General features: G+C 36.0%; 1 protein-coding gene across 1 annotated transcript in view; it reads left to right on the forward strand.

The window, feature by feature from the left end:
* Nucleotides 1–20,973, forward strand: part of Ppm1b (protein phosphatase, Mg2+/Mn2+ dependent, 1B) — a gene marked incomplete at its 5' end in the record, with an annotated part of 62,062 nt that extends 41,089 nt beyond the window's left edge. Inside the window, 4 exon segments of the mRNA XM_005390941.2 lie at nt 6,309–6,426; nt 9,975–10,086; nt 10,493–10,550; nt 20,153–20,973. Of these exon segments, the coding sequence (XP_005390998.1) occupies nt 6,309–6,426; nt 9,975–10,086; nt 10,493–10,550; nt 20,153–20,458 (594 nt within the window). The 3' untranslated portion in view covers nt 20,459–20,973.
* Between the last annotated feature and the right edge of the window lie 342 nt (nt 20,974–21,315).

Here is a 21,315-nt window from a genome sequence, read left to right on the forward strand (position 1 = left end):
GGTATATCTTCAGTTGATAGCTTCTCTCATTTTTAAGTAACTGAATATTCATGTTGATGATGTAGAAAGATGCTAGCCAGAGTCCTGGAATCTCAGGAATACGAAGGAATAGTAACAGAGAGTTTAGGCTAGTGAGCGTATTAGTTCTGGTGGAAGCTGGCCACTGTAGTTCCTTTGAATGAAGCTCTATCATGTTGTCAGTTTTGGTAAATTTAACTGGTTTGGGTTGAAACATAACAGGGTTATGCATTTTGTAATCACTGAAAGTTACTTAGGAAATTAAATCTCTTGTCCATTTTTGTTTAACTATAATTTTGTCACTCCATTTTTTTTTGTATTGTAAGTTAATTGACTACTAGACAAACTATGCACACTTAAAATTTAGGGTGAAAGATTGAACATGAATTTTAAAGTCCGTGGAAAATACTTAGCACTTGCTCAGTAGGTACTGATCTTTTTTAGGAGGAATGAGAGACAAGACCCACTGAAGTAGATGTTTCCCTAAGAGATGTAGATAAAGTCAGTATTTCCTGAAACTTCTGACACCTATTACGGCTTGATTGTTTATAAGCACTTTTATATGTTAACTCATGGCATCTTGGAAATTCATGGTAATAACCAGCATAGTTACGATGTTTGTTTTCTGTGAGCATTATGCTATTCTCAGCAGTGTATACATGTTTTAACTCACTTAATTTTCACAAGCACTATATGAGGTAGTTACTAATATTTTCTTAATGATAATAATTTTTTAGGATTGCTGATAAGTGTTGGGTAACTCCAGTCAGGTATTATTCTATTTAAATTAAATATTTAACTCTAGAGATGAGTCCCTAAGAAAGCAGCTTTGCTACTTTATGACAGTGCTGGCATTCATGGTGTTCACTGCCAGCTAATTTCAGGTTGCATAAAATACATAAATACTAATTGCATAGCCTCTCATAACTTACAAGTAATGCATATTTTACTAATCTTTAAAGTAATCTTCTGAGGTGAAATAAGTTTTCACTTCTAATTTGTGAGTAAGGAAGCAGTGGTTGCTTAACACTGAATGACTTGTAGGTCATGCACTTGATGAGTGTTGAAGCTGAAACTAGAATCAGAGTTTTCTGACTCAAGTTTAGTGTTAATAATGTTTCCCAGAATGATCCGATAAAGAATTATGTGTGTGTGTGCGCGCGCGCATGCTCGTATGCTGCTTTCGGTTTTCACCTGAGATAGTGTTCCCCAAGGGAGACATTAAAAGTATTCTTTTTCTAGCTAGCTGAGTGTGGTGGTGTGTGTCTATATCTAGCTATTTGGGAGGCTAACACAGGAGAACTGCAAGTTTGAGGCCAGTCTGGGCAACCTAGGAAGACCCTGTCTCTAAAAAACAACAAAAAAACCTTTCCCTCCCCCCCCAATTATTACAGCATTAATATACATATTTGTAATAAATGCAAAGATGCCTGGAGTTAAGTTAGTCATCTTGATGTTCCTCCAGATCCTCCTTTCCTGTCTCATTCTTCTTAGGCCACTGTTCAGCGTTTGCTGTGTATTTTCTAAATGGAATTTTTTGTGGTTATTGATGAAATATGTAAGTGTGAAAGAAGGGTTTTCTTTTGCCATTGACTCATGTTACATGTGTTATATTGCAACTTGTTTTGTGTTTTTTACATGACACAAGAAAGTAGTTATATTATTCTTTTTTTTTTTTGTACCGGGAATCAAACTCAGGACCTTATGCTTGCCAGGCAGGTGCTATGCCACTGAGCTATATCCCTGACCCTATATTATCCTTTTAAAAGGATATTTAGTTTCCTTAAATTCAGTTTATATTCCACCTATCAGAAGTTTATTTATTAAAACATGAGACACAGGACCTGATCATTAGATAAAACTGAGGAAGATATTTTCCAAAGGCAATATTCTAGATTATTCATATGATATTTAAAATGTGAATTCTGCAAAATAATTTAGTTCCTTTTTTTTTTGAGATAGGATCTTGCTCTATAGTTCAGGCCGGCCTTGAACTGACTAACTCAGACTGGCCTCAAACTCATGGTAACCTTCCTGCCTCAGCCTCCCAAATGCTGGGATTATGGGGGTGCACCACCATACCTGCCAGTAATTTAGTTCTGAACTCAGTACTTTTTCTGTTGAAGTTTGCAGAAAAGACAATCATACATAACACAAAGGTAGACATAGGTAATATTAGGGTGGCATCTAGTTGGGTATTTTGGAAGGAGTTAAGACTGTGAAAGGATATACATATAATGGCAGTGTAGTTATTTACATACCTTCTTGGTCCTTATTGCCAATATTGGAGTAATTTTTTCACAGCATTTCTTAGCCCCAGTCAGTACCTAACAGTTCCAGGGATTAAGTGGTTAGATCCAAACTTAATGAGTCCATATGTCCTAGGCAAAAAAAGCAAACCATATTGAAAGTACTGGGGATTGAACCCAGGGCCTTCACCATGAGCTATATGGTTTTTGTTTATTTGTTTGGGATTTTGGGGATGTTTTGAAACAGGGTCCTGCTAAATTGCCCAGTCTGGGCTTGACTTTGGAATATGGCCTTAAGCCTCCCGAAGTGCTGGGATTACAGGCCTGCACCACCTTGCCTGGTTAATAATGTTGTTTGTTTGTTTGTTTTTGTATGGGGTGGGGTCAGTTGGGTTGGGTTTAGTTTGGTTTGGGCTCACTATGTAGTGCAGGCTGGCGTTGAACTCACAGCATTCCTCCTGCCTCAGCCTCCCAAGTGCTGGGAATGCAGGTATGCGCCGACACACTCGGCAATGTGTACATTTTTAAGAGACTTTTAAATTTCATTTTTTGAGCACCCATATTAAATACTAATGACACGTGTATTCTAACACTGCACACCTTCTCAACTTCAGAATCGCTGGACACTGCCACGCCTGCTTCTTGTATTTCATTGATGTTTTATGAAGGCTTGCTTTTTATCGTAGCATCCCTTAAAACCACAGCACTGTAAAATTACTGAGAAAAATAGAGCATTATTTACATGTCAGCACTCTGAACCTCAGGGTAGTGTACAGGATGTCCACATGTTGTGTCTCTGTGTGTCCCTCTTAATAGAAATACTGCTAATGAGCACACGGTGGCACCTTAGGCTCTTCGGTGCACTATTAGAAAACCACAGGGGATGTAGCTTATCGGCACAACTTCTGCCTGGCAAGCACAAGGTCCTGACTTCAATTCCTGGTACAAAAAAAGAAAAGAAAACCCTAGGTATAGTGTTTAGAACACGGGATTTGGGGCAGCAAAGTGGGTTTAAATTATGCCACTGAGAATGAATTTGGGCAGTCTTCTTTTTTACATCTTTGTGGAAGAAAAGTGATTGCATCTTTCTCATATCTTGTTGAGAATAAAGTTATTGGCAAGGACTGAGCAGTATGTCGTTTACAAACCAGTAAATTTAACTCATGGTTATGAGACAGATACACTTACATAAAGGAAGGGTAAGTTTCAAGTATAAGGTAATGGTGGAAGCAATAAATATCCTTGAAAGGAAATAATCATAGGCTTCATCTTTTCATGGACAGGTGAAAATTGGTTTGTTCCTTTAGCTTGCCTGGCATTTGAACTATGGTAAATAAGATCACTACAGTTAATGCCAGGTATAAAAATTGATTTTAAATGAATATTGACAGTTCGCTTCTCAGACACTTACTTACTAACTTGGACAGTGATAGAGAATTCTGTTCACAGTCTATTTCATATGCTGTGTTAGGACTTGTTCCTGGACATTTCTCTATAACTATGCAGCATTCACTTTAAAAATAATAGCATCAGATTATTTTCTGATTGAATTAGATAGTCTTATCTCTGGCAAGAGCACTGTCTTGTTTGACTTATTGCTGCCTATTAATAGTGCTTACTTATTTTTAGGGTTTACTGCTGTGCTTTTGAAAAAGTAAAAAGATACTGTAATAATCAACTCTTAAAATATCTAGCTAATTCCTTTAGTTGTCCAGTTGTACTAGCTGGAGAGTTTTTTTCTTTTCTTTTTTTGCAGTTCTAGGGATCAAACCCAAACCCATGGAGGACCTTGTGCATGCCAAGCAAGTGTTCTGCCAGAGCTACACCTCCTAGTCCGCAGTCTGGATTTTTTAAAAAATGAAATATAATCATATCTCATTTATGGACTTACTGAAAAGTTTATACTGATTATTGAAGGATAATTTATCTCTAGAAATTGAAGAGATAAAGAGAAGGACCTATTTTTTAGTAAATGGTATTTATATAAAAATTATTGAAACTTTCGCTTTGGATTTAGTGAAAAGGCATCTTTACACAGAAATAGAAGTAGTGTTGTTAAAATTACATTTATCTGAAGTATAAATAAATTATTTCCTTTATTATATTTGGAGGGCCATAAACTTCTTGAAACAGTCTTTAAATTGAATTTCCAAAAGACAGGCTTTATAATTTATAAAAATCAAATGGAATTTTGATGTGTAACATTGATTAGGAATTGTTAAACAGTGCTCTTGCCATTATTACCAAACTAGGAAGTGGTTAGAAGAAATTTGATTTATAAGGGGCTGGGGATTTAGCTCAGCGGCACAGCACCTGCCTGGCAAGCGCAAAGTCATGAGTTTGATTCCTGGTACCGGAAGAAAACCAAAAAAAAAAAAAAAGAAAAGAAATTTGATTTATAAAAATGTTAAATGTTCACTCTATGTGATTGTTTTTTAAAAAATCTTCAATATTGTAATGATGCTTATATCCATGGTGTAGTTTGAAATTTTTAGATTTAAAAATTTTTGCTTGATCTGAATTTACATATATTTGTGTGTTCATACAACCAGAAACATTGTTTCTAATGTTAAGTCATGAAAGTTTTGGTTGGTTTCATTAAGAAGTGAAAGTACTTTGATCAATGTAGAAATCTCAGGTTTCTAGACATTAAAAATCTGGTTATATACTCTTGATGGATCTTCATACCAGAACCAAAGAATCTATGGAGAGAAAGTGACTTTATTTGACGTCTTCTGAAGAACTAACATTCATTGCTTTCAAATCTTCCTCCCATTAAGTTAGAAGATTGACTTTTTTGTTTTAGCTATGCCATGTGGACTTCGTAAGTAGCAGATCAGGGCCAAACGATACCAGCTAGATTCTGGCCATAATGAGTGAAAAGACGGGAGGGGCATGGCCTTGACTTTCACTTGGCTTGGCAAACCCTGCTGTCAGGCAGAATAGCTTACCACCTCCACGGAGTGAGCTTTTCAGAGTGGTGAGCACTAAAAATAGAAAACAGTCATCATTATTTCAACAGCAACTTTATGTGTTCTAAGAAACTCAAAGTAATATATCTCTAGGAGAAGTAATGAGAGATTTTTAATTCATTACTCAGGATCATTGTATTGTCCTTCTTTTAAGACAGTTTGTCTGAAGGGTATGGTTAGAGGCTACAGTAAAATTTATCCTTATGTTAGCTGTTGCTGCTTGCTCTCTCAAGACCCTGAAATGACTTGTGGTTCTATACAACAATGTCAGACCGTTTCTTGAAGTTGCCTGTGTGCTGGGTGTGGTGGTGCCTGCCTGTAATCCCAGTTACTTGGATGGCCAGAGCAAGGGGATTCCAGTTTGAAGCCAGCCAGGGCAACTTAGTGAGACTGTCTCAAAATTTAAAAAAAGCAGTGGGGGGGAGCTGGGAATGTAGCGCAGTGGTAGAGCACCCATGGGGTCCATCTTCTGTACTAAAACCAAAACACTTTGCCTATATAGTTGTATCCCAGCCGTCCAGTCACATCCCACTGTTTGGTGCTGCACCCTCAGAATAGTTTAAGACTTAACTGATTTCTTTCATTTGCAGTTAATTCATTGTAGCTTCTCAGATACCCTGCTGATCAATAATTTTCAGCTACATTAAGTTCAATAGAGTTGTGGCAGCATTGTTCTGAGGCAGATTACTTAGCTGGAAAATTCTGTAGTGCTTCAGAGGCTGTATTTTGGGCGTAAGCTTCTCTTGGGAATAGGTACTATTGAATAAGAAACAATTTCAAAGATTGGAGATATCTTTATTTTTCAGGCTATAAGATAGTGATAGGTAAGACTAGTTACACACAGTTAAAATTCAAAAACAACTACAGATCTACCTATATATAGGCACAGTATTTCTTCAGGTTGAATTTTAAATAGTTTTTTGAAATAAAAATGAGTATGTTGGAATGTATAAATTCTGGATGATTAAATAAACTTAATTGATTAAAGTAGTTAACTGTTTAGAAGTTAAATAGAAAGTTGGTAGACTATAGAAATGTATTTTTTTCTTTTTCTTTCTTTAATATACAGGGAAGTCGAGATAACATGAGTATTGTATTAGTTTGCTTTTCAAATGCCCCCAAGGTCTCAGAAGAAGCAGTGAAAAAAGATTCAGAGTTGGATAAGCACTTGGAATCACGGGTTGAAGGTAAGAAGATAATATGTTTTTTTAATTTAGAAGGAAAGGAAAGGAAAAGTGTTCCTTCTTATTTATCAGATGATTCTTTTAAATTTTTGTAGGGAAAACTGTCATGTTAAAAGAAAGCCTTAAAAACCAAAATCTGCCTGCCTAGATTTACTATCTTAGACTAATGTATATAGATTTGAGGAGAGGGGATTGATCTTTTCTAGCTTTGTAACTGTATATCTCCTAAACAGTGTGAGCCCTGTGTGTAGGTCTCAGTGAGTCCTACTTTTTAGAGTGATGAGAAGATGGAAACCTGGGGGAATACTTTGAGGACCTTGTTAGAGGCACTCATTCCTTTTGATGAAATAATTATTAAGAGGAATTGCTTGTTATTGTTGTTAGTAATTTATATTTCCTGATAAACTGTAGTACGTTGGGGTTGTGGGCTGTAGCTCTAGTTTGTCAGTAGGCAGGAGGAGTGTTTCAGTGTGAGTTCCACATTCATAACGAAGCTGAATATTACGTATTGTATGAAGAGCAGTGCTCGCTTTGGCAGCACGTCCTTTTTGTGAAGTGCTCTCCAGTTTGGTCAGCTCTTCGTTATTTGATCTTATCTGACTTCTTTAACCTCTCATGACTCCAGTTTCTTTATTGAACACTAAAGATAAACACTGTAGAGGGTTGTTTTAATAAATTATTAAAGAAAAGAACTTATGCCTGACACTTGTTAAGATAGTGAGACAGGCTTTACTGAAGGAGGCCATCATGATAATAGATACAGGGACCGCTGCATGGGAGTCTTGCAGTGACAGAAAAAGATTGAATTCAGCTGACTTCACCAAGGCCATGTGGGTGTTTGTAACCAAGGAGTGGGATAGTAGTCAGCAGAGAGAAAATTGCTAGGCAGAAATATGAAGGATAAAAGGTTTGTGTGTAAACTGATTTGGTAGGATTATTGCTGAAAGTGGGCCAGAGAGATAAAATAATGAGGGTGTGCAGATACCAAAGGAGGATAACTTTCCCCAAACTGTCTTCTTCAGGGAGAGAGAGGAAAGCCCAAGGTTGGCCTCCTTAGTACTCAAGAGCCTGACTAAAGTTTTGGTCAAAGGAGAGAATTTTGTCAAAATAAATAGAATATTTAAGTACCTAGCATATGTATCCCCAGCAAACTGTAGCTTTTATTGAGTCTTAACTTCTGTAACAGCTAAATTTTCATTTCTCAAAGTTTTGCTCAGTTCAATTGAACATGGATTGTTATCGCTTAATATTACTTTTTTTTTCTTATGTAGCTTGTAACTTTACAAAGTATATGTTATATGGCAAAAATGACAGATACGAAACATGATGTTTGCGGCCTGTGCCAAATACATGATTGTATTTTTTGTTTGTTTGCTTTTTGTTGTTTGTTCGGAGGACAGGATTTCGCTATGCAGTCCAGGCTGGCCTTGACCTCACAATGTAGCCCAGGCTGGCCTTGAACTTGGGGCAACCCTCCTGCCTCAGCCTCCTAAGTGCTGGAATTACAGATGTGTGCCACCACATCTGGCCCCAAATACTAGATTGTAATCACCCAATCAAAACATTTTAAAATGGTTGGCAAGGCAGCCATTCCACGTGGTTTTTATAAAAGGCATTATTCTTTAAGAGCAGTTTGTACTAGAATTTTGAATTATTATATTTTTGAGCTAAAAGTTTCTGATATATTGGGTAAGGCTGCTGCATGTGTTTTGCTGTGCTGAGGAGCAAACCCGGGGCCTTGCACATGCTGGACAAATGCTTTTCTTCTGAATTACATCCTCAGCCCCTTGTCTTTGGTAGTTGCAGATGGCTGAGAGCAGGGGCTGGGGATTTAGCTCAGCGGCAAAGCGCCTGCCTGGCAAGCACAAGGTCTTGAGTTCGGTTCCCGGTACCGGAGAAAAAACCAAAAAAAAAAAAAAAAAAAAAAAGAAACAGATGGCTGAGAGCAAATGCAGTGTTAAACAGGGAATAGTATTTAAGCTAAGTTCATCAGATGTGAAGTGAGTACTTTCTACTTATATTCATTCATTCAGACTTCATTGAGCACATGTATCATGGTTATAGCAAAAACAAGGCAAGCCTCCTGGAGTTTATATGTTAGTAGAAACCAATACTTGAAAATTTTAAAAAGGGAAAACCCAAGTCAGCAGAATAGCAAGAAGGTTAGTTAGCAAGTCTCTGTGAGAAAAGACATCTGAGCAAAGCTCTGTTTGTGGTGAGCTGGTAACTGGGAAAGCACATTCTAAGCAGAGAGAGCAGCAAAGGCTGAGGAGGGCTTGTGGTACGCCTGCGGAGAGCAGAAGAGTAAGAGAGACAGCTAGGAAGCGTATCACCGAGGGTTGTGAAAACTGGACACTCAGGACCTTGCACTTGGTTCAAGTTGTGATGGGAATTTTGGGGACAGTTTCGACTTGATGTGACTGGTTTTTAAAGGATCTGTCCTGCTGTGTGGAGAGGGCTAAGAAGGCCACGATATGTACCCCTTGGAAGCCAGGCATTAATGGAGTTGGCAGATGATGACAGATTGGACTGGAGTGGTTGGTAATGTACTAGATAGCAGTGGTTCTCAGGGAGATTATGTCTCCGGATGACGTGTGACACTATGTATGACCTGTTCGGTGTCGCAACTCAAGGAGTGCTGCTGGTACCAAGTAGAGGCCAGGGATCCTGCATCGTATCCGATAGTGCACAGGCCAACCTCCAAAAAAAATTGTCTAATCAAAATGTCAGTGCTAAGGTTTAGAAGCCCTGTGCATTGATACGAGTCTAGGTAGAAGAATTACAGCTCTGCTGTAATTTTTGACATAATAAACATACATGGGGATAGAGAGCAGGGTACCTACTCTATGTTTGGGACAGAAAGGAACTTGAGAAGGTAACATACGCAGTTGAAACTGAAGGGTGAACAGGATTTAACCATCCAAAGGGGTTCACTGAATTGTGTGAAAAGAGTTCCAAGCCAAGGAAAGAGAAGTCTGCTTTGATGAGAGCCGCAGAGATGAGGCCATCAGGGCAGAGGTGAAGAGGGGAGCATGAAGAAGGTTGTGAGGCATGGAGGGTAAAAGGTTTGAGATACACATTTTGAGGGCTGCTTAGGATACCGCTTTTTTGTTGTCTTACAAAAGTTGCCATCGTTTGACTTTTGAGGAGTTTTTTTCATTGTCCAAATAATCATTCTTTAAAAATTTGTTTTCCAGAAATTATTAAATAGAAATGGAGAGTGTACATTTTTTGTTTTGTTTCTACACATTAATAAGTACTGTGATTTATTTTTACCGATTTTAAACGGTTTCACTTGGTAGCTATGTCAGAGTTTCCTTAACTGTTCCCTTATGCTAAGACATTAAATTCTAGTTTTTACTTTCATGAGTAATACTGCAGTGAGCATATGTATGCAAAAAGTTCTTACATTGCTTTTTGTTCCCTATTAGTGGTAGAGATTTGTTTTTGTAGTTTAAAATAGTCACTACCACACGTACCTATTTCGTTCCTTTGGGACTAGTGAGTTATTTGTCAACATTAATTAAGGAACTTTTTTCTATAAACTGCAGAAATTATGGAGAAGTCTGGTGAGGAAGGAATGCCTGATCTTGCCCATGTCATGCGCATTTTGTCTGCAGAAAATATCCCAAACTTACCTCCTGGAGGAGGTCTTGCTGGCAAGTAAGTAAAGCAGAAAGCTTTTTTGTGGTTTGGGAAATCAAACTTGGGGTGCCCTGCTACTGAGCTATTAGTAATTAGTGGGGCAAAAGTATAAATCAGAAGTATATGTCATCCAGAGATTAAATGAGGTAATGTCTCTCGAATTGAAGAACTTTAAAAAAAAATTGAAGAACCTAAAAAAGTTTTAAAAAAGAAATTACACTTTGAGGATGGAGATTTTTTCTTGCTAAATGAGAACAAATGGATTATGCAAGATCAAATTCTGAGTGAAATGCAGAAACTGTGTTCTTGGCAATGAATATTGTATTCAGTTTAACAGTGTTATAGTATAGTTCAAAATGAAGTATTAATTGAAAAATGAGCTTAAAATTATGCAGCCAGCTAAAACTCTGTTGTTTTTCTTTAGGCGCAGTGTTATTGAAGCCGTTTATAGTAGACTGAATCCACATAGAGAAAGCGATGGGGTAAGTTTTATTTTATTTCCTAAGCATTTGAAGTAATTTTACAATGTAAATACTGTGTACGAATCTATTCACATAATAAGGTCTATAATAAATTATTAACTGTTTTGCATTGTGTAGAATTAGTCAAAGTTTTAGAAAATGTATTAAAATAGAAGTAGATGTAAAATTTTGTTTTGTATGTAGCTTGGTTGTCGCTTCCTTGGCATCAGGTCATTTGTCTGGGCTTATCCCTATTTCCTCCCTGTCTGTCTTCCTTTCCTCCTTCTTTAGTTCATACCTTTCATTTTGAGGCAAGAATGTACGTTTAAATACCTCAGTTTCTCCAGCAGACTGCTGCCAGCACCAGAAGTTAGTGAATTATTATTTTAACAACCAGTCCTTTCATTGCCCCTGTGTGCTCGGTTCAAAACCTAAGTATAATTTCATTCTAATATTCATGTATTATCACTGTCTGAATGTTGAACCTGAGATAAACCATTTTTGTTGCACTCTTGTGCTTCATCAGAGCAAAACTCATTATCCCCTTACCTTTTATTGTGCTATCCCTATGAATATTGATGGGCTACAGCCTGCTTTTTTCTATGGAGTTTGTTTTATTGCTCAGACCAGAATTCCCATTTTCCTTTTGTGGCATTCAGTTTTAGAATTTGTAACGCAAATACAAGATTTCTCATAGCTTTTTCAAGTTTTGGGCCAGCTAAAAATAAAATGGCTTAAATCTTTGAAACATACGTATTGAAAATTAAGGGAATAGTAAAATTCCTAGAGAGGAAATAGAGCCTTTTCGAGGTCTGCAGCTGCTCTTGGCAGGTCTTGAGAAACAGTACCTTGAGTAGAATTGTCATCTCAGTTTCCAGGACTTAATATTACATAGCAGTAAGTATAATTTATTTTTCTTAACAATGAAAGTGTGCGGGTGGAAAGGAAGGTTTCATGCTGCACTGAAGTGTCAGTGGCTTGAATAAGTGATGCCAAATACTGCTGATAAAGTATCTCGGTCTGGAGCAGTGGTGAACGTATGGCCCGTGTGCCACACTGGGCTCTTCTATCACTGAGAGCTCTGAAAAGCTCGCCGTCATCGGTCTAGAGCTTTGATTCTGAGTCGTTCTTTCGCAGTTAGTGTCTCCACATACTAAGCATTTTATCTAAAACTGTGACTATTAATTTAAAATTTTTTTTTTTTTTTGGTATCGGGAATTGAACTCAGGACCTTGCACTTGCCAGGCAGGTGCCTATGCCGCTGAGCTATGTCCCCGGCCCCAACTATTGAGTTAAAAGTAAAGATGTATCATGTGATACAGTAAGAGAACCACCAAGCAAATGAGTGTAGGATGTTGACATGACTAAAAAGTGGTGGCAGTCTGAGGATTGAGGAAGAGGAATCTTAGCTGTTCAGGTCTTTTATAGATCGGTATCTGCTGCAGTGCTCCGATCCAGGGGCACAAATCTGCAGAAGGTGTTACTGATTCCTTATGAGCTGTAGATGTACTTCCAGTTCCTTGGGTCCTCAGAATATCCTGCCGGTGTATAATCTTAAAAATTACACCTTGCTGAATTTTTTGGTCCCTCAAGAAAGCTCTTTTTTTTTTTTTTTTTTTTGGTCTTTTTGTCTTTTTTTGAGACAGGGTCTCGCTCTGCAGTTCAGGCTGGGCTTGAGCTCACTTTGCAGCCCAGGCTGGTCTTGAACTTGTATCTATCCTCCTGCCTCAGCCTCCCGAGTGCTGGGATTACACGCATGCACCACACGCCTGAATCAAAAAAGCTCTTACTTGAAGATTTTGAAAATGCTTAAAAACCCTACGTTTCTTTTTAACATGCACCAAGGGTGACTTTTTAACTTTTTAATTGAGAAAATAATTATACATATTAGTTATATAATGTGAATAAATAAGAAACAGAACCATAAAACCAAGGGCAAATGCTTAGGATATAAAAATTATTCTAAATACAATTATTATATAAATTTAGGATTACATACCCAATTCCCTTTGTATATAAGCTTTCTGTTAACTTCAGCAGATTAAACACTGACACTCTGCCACGTAGAGAACTAATGAAGAGACTATAAACGATGAGGTGTGGTCCCATGCTTATGCTCACGCTACATATAGTGTATACTGATGAACACACAAGTAAGCAAAATGTTTTTATAGTTTAGGAAAGAGTTAAAGAGTTACATAATTAGACTGTACAAGCTGGAGCAGTAGCTTAGTGGGAGGGTGGGTGCTTGTCTAGCATGCATGAGGCCATGGGTTCAGTTTCCAGCACAGGGGTGGGTGTGCGGATTAGCTTTATATGGGGGGATAAATGTGATGATTGCCATATAAATCATATAGGAATTGCTATAGAAGTTCAACTAAGAAGGAAAAGTCATATTCTTAGAGAATACGTGAGAGTTGAAGAATGACTTTAATGGCAGAAACGTGGTAAGATGGCATTTCAAGTGGAGGAGAAGAGAAAGAACAAAGCATAGACTATCTTTTAAAATGCGGCATCTAGGCCAGGGATATAGCTCAGCGGCATGGCGCCTGCCTGGCAGGTGTGAGGTCTTGAGTTTGATTATTCCCAGTACCAAAAAAAAAAAAAGGAATGAAAGAAAGAAAAGGAAGGAAGGAAGGAAGGAAGGAAGGGGCATCTTTTTGGCTAGTGCAGAGAATTGCTGTGGTAAAAAATAAGAAATAGGGCTGCATTTTGAACTTTATTTTAGGGTGAGGAACTACTATATTTGGAACTTAAGAATAGTAGACCTGCTGGGTGGATATGATCAAAATACATATGCATGTATGAAAATGCCACAATAAAACATAATACTTTATAAAATTAATAAGCACTGATATATTTCCATATATATAGGGATAGCAGAGTAACAGGCTCAATGCAATATCCATGTCAATTTTGGTTTTTTTCCGATAACGGGAATTGAACTCAAGACGTCGTGTTTGTCAGGCAGATCCTGTGCCGCTGAGCTAAATCCCTATCCCCTGTCCATGTCAATTTTGATAGAAACATTATTAGTAATAGACTGGAGATGCTAGAAGTCAAGTAACTATGAGTAATTGCAGGGGGTGAAATAATTAAACCAAACTTAATTATTGATAAGTAGAATATATGAATTAGAGAAACTTCCCCATTTAGTATTTAAAACTAACTTTGCAACCCAGAATCCTATTTTGGAAAACATTATTATAGTCCTTTTAGAATAATCATTGCCTTAAGAAAATAAATAGCAGAAATGTACTCAATATACCAAAGAAGCATTGAGAATGAAGAAAATACAAACAATTAAATCCTTAGCTTAATCCATTATAGTAACTGTTTAGGCACAGTCTGCTTAATAAATGCAATATGGAAAATGTTGTCAGGTGACCCAGTAGCAGGAGCTGTTAGTCAGCTTGCCCAAGTGGTATAGAAATACAAGAGGAGGAGCAAGCTAAAAAGTATTACAGGAATTAAACTTTTAAAGGAACAGGTATAGTTTTTGTTTAGATATTTAAAAAATGATATTCAGAGTTAATCAGATTGTCTTAGACTCTGAAAATGTCAGGTTTATGTCAGAGCTAGAATTGGCTTGCAATAACTAGAAGTAGTGCCATTAGAAAGAAGGTTTCATTCATTTTTCTTACATTTAAAAACTTTGGATAATATGTTTCAAAAAGCTGAATTGAATATAAGCCAGTAATCAAGTAATGTTAAATATATTCAGGAAGTCTAGGTGAAGATTTAGGGAAATCTTAAGTTGTTTACTAACCTTGTTTCTTTAGTTCAGTTTTTTTGGTATATGTTCATTCAAACAGTACTGATATATTCCTGAGCTTTTTTTTGTTTGTTTGTCGGGTTTTTTTTTTTCCTGGTACCGGGAATCGAACTCACAACCTTGCGCTTGCCAGACAGGTGCTGTGCCACTGAGCTAAATCCCCAGGCCCTATATTCCTAGTTTTTAAAATGAAATGTAGAAGAATGTAGTAGTGATGCTTAATCAAAGGGGTTATCTGTGGTACTCATCAGTTTCTCAAAGGAATGTATGACCCCTATAGAAAATTGCCTAAGAGATAGCCCCATCTGCCATAAAGTCAGAAAAAAGTAAAACTACATTCTATCATTAAGTTGGTCTTATATTAGGTAGGACTCCAAGATCATAGCATTTTCCTGTTTTGAAAATGCTAGTTGTATTTTTAACTAAAATACAAAGTGTGTGAGAGCTGGGATTTCACGTGATCTTTTTTTTTTAAGCCTATAGTCCCAGTACCTACAACAGCCCAGCAAGTGGTAAGACCTCAGTAAATACTTGTTGGGCGGGGTTGTAGGTCATTGGTAGCCTAGTGTGTGCAAGGTGTATGTCCAACCCCAACACTCAAAAAGGAAACAGATTGCTATTTGACTAGGAAATACTTAAATTTATTCATAGCACTTTCCTTAATATTTTGAAAATAAATTGAGCTTGCTAATTGTCCTGAAACCTATTTTTTTGCTTTTTGAAATTTTTTGAAAGAGAAAAAACACTGATAAAAAATTTCAAAACAAACTAGGAGAATAACAATGGTTACCACATTGCTTATTGTTATCTTCAAAGTAGTTGCTCAGATTGCATGATATAGGCATGAAAAATTGATCAAATGATACAAGCACAAACCTTTCTTCTCAATGAACTAATAGAAGTCAGTAGTATAGCTATCTTAACTGTCTTATCTTGTAACTATCTTAATTTTTCCTTTTCCTTTTCCCTTCCTTTGGTCTTTTCTCCCATTCTAGTTTCTCTTTCCTTTTGAACAGTTTCTTTCCATTTCCCAATATCTCTTATACATTTTGGATTTTATTTACTCTTTCAGCTTCTTACACATCTTACACATGTGAGACGGATTTATTTCACTTATGAGTATGGTCTCCAGATGCATCCATTTACCTATAAAAGTCTCAAATTTATCCTGCTTTATAGCTGAGTAATACTCCATTGTATGAAAATACTGCATCTTTTTTAACCATTCCCCGGTTAGTGGACATTTGGGTTGTTGCCAAGATTTAGCTATTACAAATTTTGCTGCTGTAAATATGGGTACATATATATCACTGTGGTATGATGTTTTTAATTCTTCTGGGAAAATGCCCAGAAGGGGAGTAGCTGTTTTGAATGGGACCTCTGCTCCTAGTTTTTTGACGACTCTCCACACTGATTTCCACAGTGGTTACACCAGTCTGCACTCCCACGAACAGCAGAGAAGGGTTCATTTTCCCCACAGCCCCTCCAGCATTTGTTGTTGGTTAATTTCTTGATGATAGCCATTCTTTCTGGAGTGAGATGGAATCTCAGTGTGGTTTTAATTTGCATTTCTCAAATGACCAATGATGTTGAACTTTTTTTTTCATATATTTATTTGCTATCTGTATTTCTTCATCTGAGAAGTGTGTATTCATCTCAGTTGCCCTCTTTTGGATTGGGTTTTTAAATTTGGGGGGGGGTCTTTTTTTTTTTTTAATTCTTTATAGATTCTAGATATAAGTCCTTTGAGGGACTGTTGGCTAAAATTTTTTCCCACTCTGGGTTGTCTTTTCACTCTGTTGATGATTTCTTTGGATGTGCAAAAGCTTTTTAATAAGGTGAGATCCCAGTTGTTAATTCTTAGGAGTATTTCCTGTGCAGTTTGGGTTTTATTCATGAAGTCTCTGCCTACTCCTGTGTCTTCAAGATTTCTGCCTATTTTCTTTTCCAGTAGATTCAGTGTTTCTTTTTTAATATTTAGATCTTTGGTTAATTTTGACTTTAGTTTAAGTGCATGGTGATAGACATGGGTCTAGTTTTAGGCTTCGGCATGTAGACAGCCAGTTTTTCCAGCACCATTTATTAAAGAGACTATTTGAAAGTATATTTTTAGAATTTAAAATTTTAAGTTCTGCCCTTAGGTTCATTACTGTACCATTGATCAGTGTAGCTCTGTAAGTTGATTTTCTGAGGGTAAAAGGTGACCTCATATTTTACCCAACTCCTGCTTGTGCCAAGTTGTGTACATGTGTGTTTTGTAGGTTGTCTCAAACCCTATTTTTACACATGTAACTGAGAGTCATGTAGATGCATGAAGCTGACTCCAAAACCTATTCTCCGTACTTACTTCATGCTGCCTGAGACGTTTAGAGATTGTGGCTGTCTGTAGCCCACTGCTCTGCATCAGAGAAAAATCATTTTGTCTTTCATTGTCTTAATATATTTCTTTTTAAGGAGGAACATTTTATATAAAGTTGTTGAAACTAACCATTCAAGCCTGGTTTCTTTTTAGTTATGTTTTATTTAATACACATTTTAATTTATACACCAGAAACTTTCAAAGCATTTAGATTTTTGAGATGAGAAGGAAAACAGCACAGATTGGTCTCTTTTAAACCCAAAAGAATCTCCGTATTCTGTCTTCACATTATTAAAATGGAATAGACATGGCCATTGTGGCATATTTGAGAATTTCAGTTGTGACGATTTTTTTAAATTGATTAACAGGGTGGGGTGTAGGTCTCCACAAAAACATATTTTTAACTAGTTTTCCACTGTTTTAATAACCATTTGAAGAATTTTTCTTACGGGAGCTGTTTTTAAAAAATATATATTATCATTGAAAATAAAAGTTAAATTTTATTTATTTTTAAAATTTTATTTTTAAAATGGGCTTCGATCCTCCTCACCCAGTTTGCTCTCTGATTTATCTGTATGTATTTTTGTGTCTTGCTTGGTGTAAGGCCGTATTTTCATGAGATTGGAACATCCCCTCTGATTTTTTAAAACTCACCTGAAGTAGTTTCGTATGACTTTATAAATCTTTACTATATGTTTACATTTTAGATTTCAGTATAAAATAATTTTCTACAGTTATTTTCACCAATATTTCCTTAACAAGTATGTTAGGTGTATGAGGGACTTTGGTGCAAAAACTGTTAGTACATTCAGGGGAGCATTCAGATGGACATTGAGGTTAGTTACACCTGCGCTCAAATCTGTGAACTCTGTCACTTCTTGATAGTAACTAACAAATCTCTCTGAGCCTTCCTTTCCTTTCTGGTAAAAATGACAATTTTAGTGTTTATTTCATAAGGAACCTCTGAGGATTACATGAGAATATACAAAAATGTTAATTTTTCTTACTTGTGTGGTAGGATATAGAAAGGAATGTGAAATTTTTTTTACTCTTAGGAGTTTACAGCTGGGTGTGGTGGTGCACGCCTGTGATCCCAGCACTTGAGAGGCTGAGGCTGGAGGATTGCTGTGAATTCGAGGCCAGCCTGGGCTACACAGTGAAACCCTGTCTCAAAAAAACAAAAGTTTACAGAAAGACTGTGAATAGTTGAATGGTAGAGTTACTTGCTATAATAGATACATAAAAAGTGATGTACTGTGTGAACTTTGTAAGTTCAGGTGAAGAAAGTACAGGAACCTAGATAGTAGGTTCATCTTCAGATATTAGCAAAAAGCCCATGAAAGAATTTGAAAAAATTAACGCAATGCCTGGGGAAGGTGTTTCAGCCCACCCGTCCATCATGTGTCTAGCATGGTGGGAAAATGTAACGTGTCATAAGGTAAAAGTTACTTTTAAATGTGGTCATGAGCTTAAGTTTTCTTTCAATCCAGTGACTTTGTAAATTCTTATTTTCTTGAGTTACTGGTTTTGTGTTAGTGTATTTTTTAATACACTGTTAAAATTTCCCTAACCACTACTACTGTAGTAATTCACAGAAATAGAGATGATCCTTGCACAATAAAGGAGTCAGCTGGGGAATGGCAAATGCTTTATTTGTTGAATCCACCAAAATAAACTCAAATAATACCAGTCCAGACTTATCAATAAGTATAACTCCAAGTAGAGTATGGCTTGTGTGAGATTCTCAACCGTAGTTGTATCAGAATTATCTGGAGGCTTCAAAAAACAACCCAGATCCAGTGTACCTCTATATCTTGCACTGGAAGTTTGGCATCTGTATAGTTTTAAAAGCTTCATAAATGACTGTGATAAGGGTTAATACTTCTACATGTAAGTCAGCTGTTCATTTGAAGTCGGTAGTGTTTTAATACCCTACAGTTGAAGAATAGGGGAGATTTTTGCTTATTTGGGGGTGAAAATAGGTGTCTTGGGTCTCCATAAAGTAGAATGTTTCCTTTTGGAAGACCTGATTAAAAACTGACAAAGTTTGCGGTGGGGTACACTTACCTCATTGATCCACCTTCACCTTTCCTGAATACATTCAAATGAGAAACTTTACTTAAAGATCCTCTTTTTTTTCCTACTGTAGGAAAAACATAAATATATTCTTTAACAAAGAATATATTTTACTGTGTTTACATAATCAATTTTGCAAAAATAATAGGAACCTGTATACCTTCTTCTTAGATTTGGTAATTAACATTTTGCTATGGTTGATTTTTATCTTTTGGCTAAACTCTGAAAGCAAATTATACACACTATAATAGTTTACTGTATACATTGCAGCTTGCAGCTTTTAAAAATGACATTTTTCTACATAGCCATAATGCTATTATTGTAACTATGAAATTTAATAATAAATTTCATAATATTGTGTAATAATGTGTCCACATTTCCCTAGTTGAGCCTAGAATGATTATAAGGGTTATTATTTGAAACATGATCTAGTTAGGTTAAACCAGTAGTGAAGCACATAAAACAGATTTTAGTCACCACTCCACCACTTTTTGTCCTCCACTTTGAGGAATCTGAGCTTAGTTTTTATAGGAGGGCCTACTTTCTGGATTTGTAAATTGTTGTCTTTTGGTATTCTTTAACTTGGTCTTAAAAGGGAAATTAGCTTCCTTAGATTCTTAGTAACTTTTTTTTGGCATGAATGAAGAATTACCATATTTCACACTGCCTCACTCAGGAGGCATGTAATAGAGAGTTGTCTTGATTTTATGGTCTGCTTGAATGATTGGAGCTTCTCTAACAAGATGAAATAGCTATTGTAGAAACCTGTACGTTTTCTTAAATTTAATAAACCATGAAAGGATTGAGTAGTTTACTTTTCATATTTATACCTTATGGTAAAAATAATCTGTATTTTATCTAGAGATTTTTATTAAAGTACTGCATTTAGAGACAAAAGTAAATAAAATCATTAGCCGCAAAGGGTCTTAATTCTTCCAGAAATCTAGTTTAATTCATATAGTTTTATGGTTTGTATCTTCTTTCCCACTTAGCATCAAGCCGAAAAAAAGAAACTAATGTTTTGATGGCCTGCTTTTCTTAATCCTTTTTCTTGCTTTAAAGACTAATTTCTTTTTCATTATAACCGATGATTTTTTTAAAGTAAGTCACTTGTAGAAAATGCTTATGTTGCTATTGAATTCTAAAAGCAGAGTAAATTTCAGATTATATTTCAAATATCAGCTGAAATAAAACATAAACTAGTTAATGGTAATTTGTTAAGAGTAATTTTTAAGGTATAATTAGAAGTTTTTATTAATTTACACAGGTAAGAATTGATACTTGATGAAATGTTTTCATGCTTAGACTACATTACTTGTGGTAGAAAAATGAGAATTTTGTGTAATATGTTATGAAATACATGTGATATCCTAGTTTGTCTACTGACACTGGGGTCTTGAATCTTAAAAAAAGGCCTCCGATGAAGCAGAGGAAAGTGGATCACAGGGAAAATTGGTGGAAGCTCTCAGGCAAATGAGAATTAATCATAGGGGAAACTACCGACAACTTCTGGAGGAGATGCTGACTAGTTACAGGCTAGCTAAAGTAGAGGGAGAAGAAAGCCCTGCTGACCCAGCTGCTGCAGCTGCTTCTTCGAACAGCGATGCTGGAAACCCAGTGACAATGCAGGAAAGCCATACTGAATCAGGAAGTGGTCTTGCTGAATTAGACAGCTCTGATGAAGATGCAGGGACAAAGATGAGTGGTGGAAAAATATGACTTTTTTGGGGTGATATTTTTGTGATCTTTGATTTGATTTACTTAGGAAGTATAATGTGTGTATTTATATAACCATTTTGTTATTCGAATCTTGGAAAAACTAGTTTTATTATATTCCTATAGCCTTGTTTTTTAAAAAGGCCTTTGCATACACCTTTATGAGATAGTTTTAAAAATTAACTATTTATAGTACTTTGGATTTAATGAGATTATATGTTAATTCACACTGTATGCCAGATACTAGGTTGCCAATTAATAGAGTTAGTAAATTTATACTAGGATTAAAGATTACTGCTTAAAGAGATTACGTTGTGGAAAAGCTTGTAATGTAGAATTATACTGCTTATTTTATATATCAGTACACTCATCGTTAGCTTTGTAATAAATTTGTGTTCTTTTTCATAACTTTAACCCCTCAAAGAATGGCTGATGCTGGCGTGTAATTTTTCTTTCAAGGTTGATAATTTCTGTGTTGTTTAATTTGTTTATATTTTATATCTCTGTAGTTTTATTTTTAGAAGTTGTGAGATACTGGCTGTGTGGTTATTTTTCCTTTCTCTGTATTCTTTATGAAACATAATTTTTGAAAAACCTGTATATTATTCATATAGCTTTGGTTTGTATATTCTGTATAGCCTACCTATACATATCCAAATGTATGTCAAACAAGTGTTTAGAATGAAATTATAAGTCCAAATAAAGCATGTGATATGGAATAATTATGCATGTTGTACTTATTCTTTAATTTTTTTTAATAACCAGGTTTGGGTATTGGAAAACTACTCATTAGAAGTTCATTTGCATTTATATTAAATTTAGCAAACTTTTGACTGAATTTTTTTCATTAACAGAAAGGG

The sequence above is a fragment of the Chinchilla lanigera genome, unplaced genomic scaffold, assembly GCF_000276665.1.
Source record: "Chinchilla lanigera isolate Chin_1 unplaced genomic scaffold, ChiLan1.0 scaffold00040, whole genome shotgun sequence".
NCBI lineage: Eukaryota > Metazoa > Chordata > Mammalia > Rodentia > Chinchillidae > Chinchilla > Chinchilla lanigera.